This window comes from Brassica napus, chromosome A8 (assembly GCF_020379485.1).
Source record: "Brassica napus cultivar Da-Ae chromosome A8, Da-Ae, whole genome shotgun sequence".
NCBI lineage: Eukaryota > Viridiplantae > Streptophyta > Magnoliopsida > Brassicales > Brassicaceae > Brassica > Brassica napus.
Window position 1 is genome coordinate 10,548,781 of NC_063441.1, and position 8,995 is coordinate 10,557,775.

The 8,995-nt window shown below is 32.5% G+C and overlaps 1 protein-coding gene across 1 annotated transcript; it reads left to right on the top strand.

Annotated features, from left to right (window-relative positions):
• Nucleotides 1-7,194: 7,194 nt before the first annotated feature.
• Nucleotides 7,195-8,604, top strand: LOC106360661 (DNA-directed RNA polymerases II, IV and V subunit 9B). Its single transcript, XM_013800300.3, has 4 exons — nucleotides 7,195-7,416; nucleotides 7,612-7,687; nucleotides 8,081-8,239; nucleotides 8,327-8,604. Exons 1-4 carry the CDS (start codon nucleotides 7,388-7,390, stop codon nucleotides 8,405-8,407), a joined length of 345 nt encoding a protein of 114 aa, XP_013655754.1. The 5' UTR covers nucleotides 7,195-7,387; the 3' UTR covers nucleotides 8,408-8,604.
• Nucleotides 8,605-8,995: the final 391 nt, after the last annotated feature.

Here is an 8,995-nt window from a genome sequence, read left to right on the forward strand (position 1 = left end):
GTTGTTCTTGTAGTACTAAATCCAGCTTAAGAGTCTATAATATGAATTTGTTTGCAGAGTCGTACCATATGTCGTGAACCCTGAAGAACAGCATAAGGATTTTCTAACATTGCACACACAAAGTTCAATGCCTTCTCCTCTGGCGCCTCCTTTGCATCTTCAACTCATCAACCTTCAACTCAAGCAGCATTAGAACTGTCATCCATACAAAATACAGACCAAAAGTATAAAAGCACACTGACCAGATTTTTAACGCCCAATTGCTCAGCACAATACCCAAATTTTGTTTGCAACCTCCCTTAGCCCCGCTTAGCTGCATATGCTATATTGTGATTTTCTCTAAGGCCTCTTGAACTGCCCTTCATCAATAAATCCTACACCGGCAGGAGAATGCAAGTTGAATCTGGGACCCACATCATCAACTTTTCTTTATATTTCTGCCACTTTAAAAGACTTAATGAATTATGCAAAGAAGATATTGATTTAGGTTACACCTAGGAACTGGTGTAAAGCTCACTACCGATTTTTTTAGCTGACATACTACTCTAAACGCCATCTGGTGTAAAAAAACCTATGCTACAACTTGCAGCTAATGCATGAAAACATTCAGATTAAAAAAAATAAGAATTAACCAAGCATAAAAATATCTTTGTATCATGGGAACTCCAATATAGATGGAAAAAGACAAAACTTGTTCATAGATTCCTAATAAAGTAAGATTTTGTTATCTAATATTATTATTACTGGTTCATAGTTAACATGTCTCATGAGTCATGATCTTTACAGCTATTTATAATAATTGGTAATCAAAAAATCTCGAACCTTTTGGGACGAAACCGATACCAAGACATCATATTATGTTCGGAGATGCTGAAAAAAATTAAAAGAAGAACCATGATTTGTAAACTATATAGCCCAAAGGTGCAGCTTTGAAGAATTGATTTAAAACCAAATTATGGAAACAAAACCCAGAAGGTTATCTCTAAATTCTAAAATAATCTATACCTTTATTGTAACATCCCGAGTTGTGATATGTGAAAAATGCTTAAGATAATTGATTTGGCTACCTATGTCACCAAAGTTGACTTACCTTTTCCGGAACACATCCTGAAAGAACTCCAGAGTTAAGCGTGCTTGAGCTGGAGTAGTGGAAGGATGGGTGACCTATCGGGAAGTGATTCGCGATAGCGTGCGAGTGAGGCCAAAGCATGGGAAAAGGTCGGGTGGTGATTGCAGGGTCAGTAAACAATGATTTCGAGCCTTTGGAAAAAATTAACGGACCGACCGTCAGACGGGATGGGGCCCACGGGCCGAGAGAGCGGGCGTGGGTGGCCCATTAGCCGTGGGCGGGTCGGAGCATTACATTTATATTTCAAGAAATTGTGTTTGGTATAGGGCGGATATGGTGGGATGAAGAAGTGTTGGAGGAGGAGCCTTCATATCACCACAGCAAGAACTTCAACAGCTCCAAATGTTCTAGAACTACCAACAAACAGAGATCGAGTCTGTGAACGATTTCAAAACCCATCAGCATCTTGATCCAATAAAAAATTGCAAAATATAGAATAAAGGGAAACTTTCGGTGGCTTTAAAAGATCCCATAGCCAAAGCTTTTATATTCTTTTATGGGGTTGTTGATTTTGGTTGGATGTAAGATTAGATGAATAAATTTATATAGGAAGAGAAACAAAGAAGGTGAAATGAAATCACGAAGAAATGAATAGAAACATAATTGAATGTTTTAAGAGTGGATTGATAACGGCGAATTTCATAATGTTGAAACGACGAAACAATGAAAGTGAAGGAGAAGAGTCAGAAACGATTTGCGATGAGAGATAGGCTTGAAATGGTCCAATTCAAAGCCCACATGAATGGCCCGGTTGTAAGATGTATCGAACGAAAGATGAAATGACGTGGCAATTTGAAATCTTTTGATTGGTCTGAATATAAAATCTGACGTGGACAGCTTGAGCATTGAGGATATGCAACTTTTAGTATAGTATATAGATGATATACATTTAAATCAGCCTAAGTTTTTCGTGATAGCATATATAATATTCTTTGATTTGACTTCAAAGATTTTCACATGCTATATTTCATAATAAGAAGAGTCTATAATAACTTATGAAGCAAGATACACATCTTGATTCCTAAGTTATCTTCAATAATTTATTATTGTAGGGAAGGTTTTTCTTATATATATAAGTGACTTCTATGTAATCAAATTAATTTAGTTATACTCTCAAGATTTTTTTTTTAAAAAAGAACAGTGAGCCAATTAATATTTTTATTGGTTGGTCCACGTCTCACGTAAAAAAATTATTTTCATTAAATTTTTCTTTTAGTATTTGCTTTTAGTTTGTCACTTTGAATGGTTTGGTTTTATATTTATAAGTCCATGTTCTCTCTATAATTCAAAGATGATAAATCCAAATATTTAAAACATATAGCTAGTATTTATAATTAAATTTATTCAGTGTAAGTTATGACTGTTGATTAGTTTAGATGATGAATGTTATAAGATCAACAAGGTATTATAAACAATAGTTATACATGTGTTTAATGCATTAATAATCTCAAATCAGTTTTGAGGTTTCCAACTTATGGACATTCATCTGAATTTGATATGATGCCCTTACAAACTTGAGCTTTGGACCTTAGAAATTACTGTAAGATCAAACATATTTACCAATTAGACTTTATTAATTTTATTAGAGACTCTATAAGGATATTAGAACAAATATAATATATATTTTTCTTGTAACACCGCAAATATAATAGATAAAACAATGATTCAAAGATTGAATAGTCTTAGTTTCGAGCTAAAACAACATAGGAAAAGTAGTGGAAGATATCTTCATATGTGAGTTCAGCCTATATCAATTAGTTAACTAGTTCAACTACATACAAGTAATGATTTAGCACATGGGGGAATATATACATATATAAATAAATACGTGTAATTCAGTTATTTACTGAATGCTCCAATGACCAAAATAATAGTGACAAAAAGGATAACACAATTTGGATCAAATAAATTTATAGGAGATCAATAAATAAAGTGAAAACATTGATGGTATATTTTGTAATTTTGCTTATATTTTGCTTATAAATAAAGTGAAAACGTTGATGGCATATTTTATGAAGGAGGATGAGGGAAAGTGGTGGAAGGAAAATAAAAAAAAAGGAAGATGAATATTTGAATACTCTCTACTCCAGTGATGAACATCTATTTAACCTTGTCATTGATTGTGTGATGGGGAAATTCTACATGGATTCACTTGAAGATCGAATGCTCAATGCGATTAGATGGATAGATATGCTAAGGTGGACTCTTTGGAGGTCATTGGAAATGTGAATAGAATAAGATGGTGGTTGATTCTTGTTTTATCTTCAAGAATGTCAAACAAGACATGTATGTGAAAGCAACCATACTTGTGGAAGAGAAAAGCTACACATACCTAGTTGGAGGAGAGGTATTGAAGCATGTAAGGTTCTATCAAATCATGGATAGAAAAGCCAATGTTTTGAATGAGAGGATTGAAAAAGAAAAGAAGAGAAGAGAGAGTAAGAGAAGAAGATTGAAGAAAAGAATAACTAAAAAAACAAGAATTGAGCAATAATTGAGCAAGATTTGGTATTTCTAAACTTTACAATTTGTTTTATTTTTAATTTGTTGTTTTTAGATCTCATTTGTTGTTTTTAGATTTGAAATTTGATAGTTTAAATTATAAATTATTTTTATTATGTAACATGTTAATTAATCAAGTGAATGTTGTTTATGAAATTTGAATTTTAAAATAAGTATTCGTTTATTGGAAACAAATATGATTTATTGTACATTGTTTTGCATTGACAAAGTATACGATCAGTAGTCAAATGTTTTCTTACATATTTTCTCTATTTTAATGTATTAAGAGTAAGACCAATATTCAAATCCAACTATGTATGTTTGATTGATCAAATTTGACTATATTGGATTAAGTGGACCAATATACGTAATATCATGCCTTTGTTATGCAACTATAGATCAGCATAAAACTATGTATTATATGTGTTACTGTGATAGGTTATGTCATGATTTATTCATAGGATATTTGATAGAGGGACAATCAGATCACAAACGAAAGAGTGGCAACATGACAGTCAATCCTTAGAGAAAGAGATCTGTGCGCTTTGGAAATGCATACATGAAAAACACATAAAAGGGAAGAAAGGTTGATCCATGTTTCAAAAGACCTGAAGCGCTTAAGGAACCCCTAGTTATCACATTTTCTCGGGTTTTTTTTTTCATCTCGTGTTGTGCTGTGCAAAGAAAGGTTGGTAAATGTTGGTGTGTTGGTCGGACTTAGAAAACACCAAATTATACCTTGCAAGCGGAATTTTTTAATGAGATTAGTGGCTATGATGATCAGTACAAATAAATATTAAGATGATGAAGAGTATTTGCGGTTGATGATATATGACAAAGAGAAATAATTGATGCAGCCCTTAGATTAAAGATGTGTGTATGAACTGATTTTACAAAGTCGCAATGTCTGAGAAGCTTCTCCAAGGGTGCATACTTAAGTTACATTAATCTACACCGTAAAGAGTTGTGGATTCATGAACAACTTTAAAAGCATAAATGCCTTGGAGAAGCATCTAGGAAGTTTATATTAGGAGTTTGAGTATAATATTCTTACTCCAATGGTGTGTTCCTCAGTTCATCATAGAAAACTCAAGGAAAATAACGTTAGACACATATTTTGGTTTAAGTACAAAGCTAAAATGAAACCAACATATATTATAAAACATCATTTGTTGTTACATAATACTAGAGCCGGTGTCCGCGCTCCGCGCGGATTATATATTTAATTAAAATATGTTAATATTTGTGTTAATAGTTTTCTAAGCGTTTTCCTGGGATTAAATCAATGATGAAGAGATGCCGCATGTTTGTATAAAAAATGATCATCATCTAAGAATCTTCATCACAAAAATGTTTTTTTTTTGCCAAAATATTTAATTATTCCTATATGTCTTCTAGGGGTGAATGTCGAATCTGTTGATACAGCTGGGAGCAGAGTTTTTTTTATTAAGAACTAATTGTGGTTTCTTTCATAATTTATATTTTTAAATAAAAAACATATTTTACTAATAATGTTTATATTTGTTTTATTAGAGTTTTGTAACTATAAAATGAATAAAAATATCTTTATTTAGTACTTATATAAACTTATATAGAGATAGATTATTAATGTATGATTATGATGAGACTATATATTAATTTGGAAAAAATATTAAGCAACTCAATTAGATTCTTGCAAACCGGGGGAAAAGGAGTGGCCGGTCATGTCGTCTATATTTTTACCTTTTCCCAAGTTTTTAAAACGTTTCGTAGCAATAAACAAAAATCAAAACGTAGCATTTCATTTACATATTTGGAATCTTATCAAATAAGATGTAACTTTTCTTTTTTTTTGTGCATTTCAAATTTAATAAGATGTAAATAGTCAAAATTATATAAAAAAATAAATATATATAAAACATAATTTGTATTTTATATGTTTTATTAAAGTTTTGGATTAAAGTATTAAATTAATATATCAATACTAATAATGTTTTTGATTCAAAAATGTACTTGTAAATTCAAAATACCTCCCATAAGCGGAGGATCTTTGGCGGTTGGTTTGACCATGGTATTGAGGAACAATCAATCCTTAAAAAAAGGAAAGAATATTTAAATGTTAGCCAAAGTGAAATGGTTTGATAATAAAACATAGTGAAAAAGGTTCCAATGGATAAAATCGAACCATGAGATTAATTACAAACTAAAATCTTATAAAGCCAAAAAAAAACTAAATATTTTATATGACCGATAGATGTGAACTACAATTGTAGTAGCTTAGCAGGCAGGAACTATTATATTAAATTAAAAAATTTTGGCGGAGACCAATAGCTAAAGACGGAAGATTGTCGGTCTATGTTTAATCTTAACCAACTAAAATCTTATACGTTTGTTCGCACAAATTATAACAGTTGAAAATAAACAGTGGAAGGTGAGCTAAACCCCACGTCCCCAACCGCATACAGACTTAACTATCCAACTCTTAAACATATCACTTATGTCAAGAAATTGACAAAATTGTGACTTTCAGATATTGACTTACACAAAATCTTGAACGGTTGGCAGTGGTGGTTTTTTCAGAGTGGGAGGGGATGAATATATGGTCTTCAGATTAGAGTTCTTGATCCTAATGGTAGAATATATGTTATTTAATTTTCAGTGAATACAGTAGCCATTTTTGGCATGAAATATAACGATTTCCTAAATTAAATTGTTCACCAGCTATAAGAATATTAAGTATGAGGCAAATTAAAGTTGTAGAAATCGATTTTGATTTAGGATGGCAAAGATGTGGTAGCTAAAAGCCTAATAATCAACAATCAATGCATGCATTGTTTTATTATGACGTAACTGGAGTTGAACCCGGGTTAAACCGTGACTCTTCACATATTTTAATGGTTGGTTTTTTTTTTTAAAGTCCAGTCCATAATGACATGGCATAATGGTTGGTTCTGATTATTTTGTTCATGTGGCAAGGCTTAGGAAGCTAGGATTTAGCTCCTTTTATATAGTAGGATATACTAATTATTATTTATGACATTATTTATACTATTTATATTACTTCAAAATATAACTTTTTATAATATTATCACGTTACATTTTACTTTCAATTGATTTAGTTTGAAGGTGGATGTGTTAACTTATTGTCGTGAAAAAATTAGTTATTGTAATAATATTAAAATTTGATACTTTTAAAAATTAAAAAAAACATTAGTTATTCTTACATTAATTTTTTCTTCGACTATATCAAATTGAAATAGAAATCAAATAAGAAAAATCATTACATTTTCCTTACTTTTTTAGTTTAATAATTTTTTGTTATCTAACAAATAAAAATGTTAGTGGTCTTTTCAGCCCAAACTAACAAAATTTAATAAAAATTACAATATGGTTTATAATAAAAAGATTATATTTAGCTTTTCAATACAAAATTTTTTTTAATCGTTTTATAAAATTAAATATATTTTTATATAAAATAGTTTTAATATAAATTCAATCCCTAGTATACAATAAAAGTAAACCTTGAATGTGGGCTGGCCAGTGGGTTTTTAGAATAGCTTACTGAATAAAATGCCTAGGAAAGTTTACGAAAATTACATACGATTGCCACTAGGCTGCTTTGACTAGAGCTTGACCTCTTCTCCCAGTGAAGAAGGAACGATACAGAGAAGAGAGAGAGAGAGAGAGAGAGAGAGAGAGAGAGAGAGAGAGAGAGAGAGAGAGAGAGAGAGAGAGGGAAATCGAAAACTCGTCAGCTAAAAGAAAGATTCAGCGAAGATGAGTACCATGAAGTTCTGTCGCGAATGGTAAAACACGAATCTGTTGTCAATTATTATTATTATTATTATTATTATTCTTCTACTCAAGAGTTTTGATTTTAGGTTTTCAATTTTCATCTCTTAGTTTTGTCTGAATCCGTTTCGGTTTTACCTATGCTGTCAATTCGAATAAAGCTCCGATCTTTCTCTCCATCTCTTACCAACTGTATTTTTCTTGTTCAGTAATAACATCTTGTATCCGAAGGAAGACAGGGAGCAGTCCATACTCCTCTACGCCTGCCGTAATTGCGATCACCAGGTTAATTTTGTGTTCCTCCATGGCTTTTTATGTCTTAATGAAATTAGGGTTCCATGCTTTTTATGTGCTTTGAAAACAAAGCTTTGTTGGGTTTCATCAAATTAGACAGACTTTAGCTGAAACTGTTTTGGTTCACACTAAGTATCCACTAAGCATTATTGTTGTTTGATAAAACTGATGCTATTTCCTCTTTGTTCTTCTCCTAGAGACTAGTGTCAAATGCGAGAAGTTGAGTTTAGATCCACAATCCAGCTTGTAGTGCTTTGTTACCTTCTGAGCAAATGGCAATTAGTTATCGTTCATGTCGATTGTTTGATAGATTACCGCACTCTTGATATGAATCGTTGAGATCTGCAGTTTAGTCTAGTGTTGTTGTGGCCATGGATTTTGCAGGAAGCAGCGGATGACAACTGTGTTTACAGAAACGAGGTTCACCATTCTGTTAGTGAACAAACTCAGATCCTCTCTGACGTTGCCTCTGACCCGACTCTTCCCCGCACCAAGGCCGTGCGCTGCGCCAAGTGTCAACACGGCGAAGCTGTCTTCTTCCAGGTTAATGCTGCTACTTCTACACCACCATATATTTTATTGCTCTCTACTTCTTGTTTATATAGCTCGTGTGTGTGATTGTATCTGCAGGCTACTGCTAGAGGTGAAGAAGGAATGACTCTGTTCTTCGTTTGCTGCAACCCTAATTGTGGCCATCGCTGGAGAGAATAGAACTAGTACTTGTTTACATTGATTTCCCCTCTGTAATGTGTTCTTTGACTTACTCTGCTGGAAGTGTTTTCAGTTTAGAGTTTTCTGTGTGTTCAGATAAATATGAATACTGTGGCGGGCCTGGCGGTTATTCTCGATTTTTCAGGGTCTTTTGTGATAATTTTCCTTTTACCTCAGTCTAATTATTTATTTTCTCATTTATATGGGGGCCAATTGGAAAATACTGTGGCGGGCCTGCCGGTTATTCTCGATTTTTCGTTGATTTCAATAGACGTTCCAACTCACAACCGACCGGTTCGATTCGGTAAACCTACAATCAGAAGTTCCAACTTGGAACTAATAACAGGCGCGTATGAATTTTTTTTTTTTTACGTGTTTTTTTTAGTCATTCATCTATAACAAACTGTACAATACCAAAAAAAAAAGACTCTTCTAGTTTAGCTTGAAAGTTGTGTGTTTATCCTATAGATTTTGTACCGATTATCAACTCTGTTGCAGAATCTCCATGATCTCATAAGACTTCGATCCTTTTTGCCTTCACATGCACTGCCTCCATTAATTTGTATATGATAATAAAGAATAAATAGT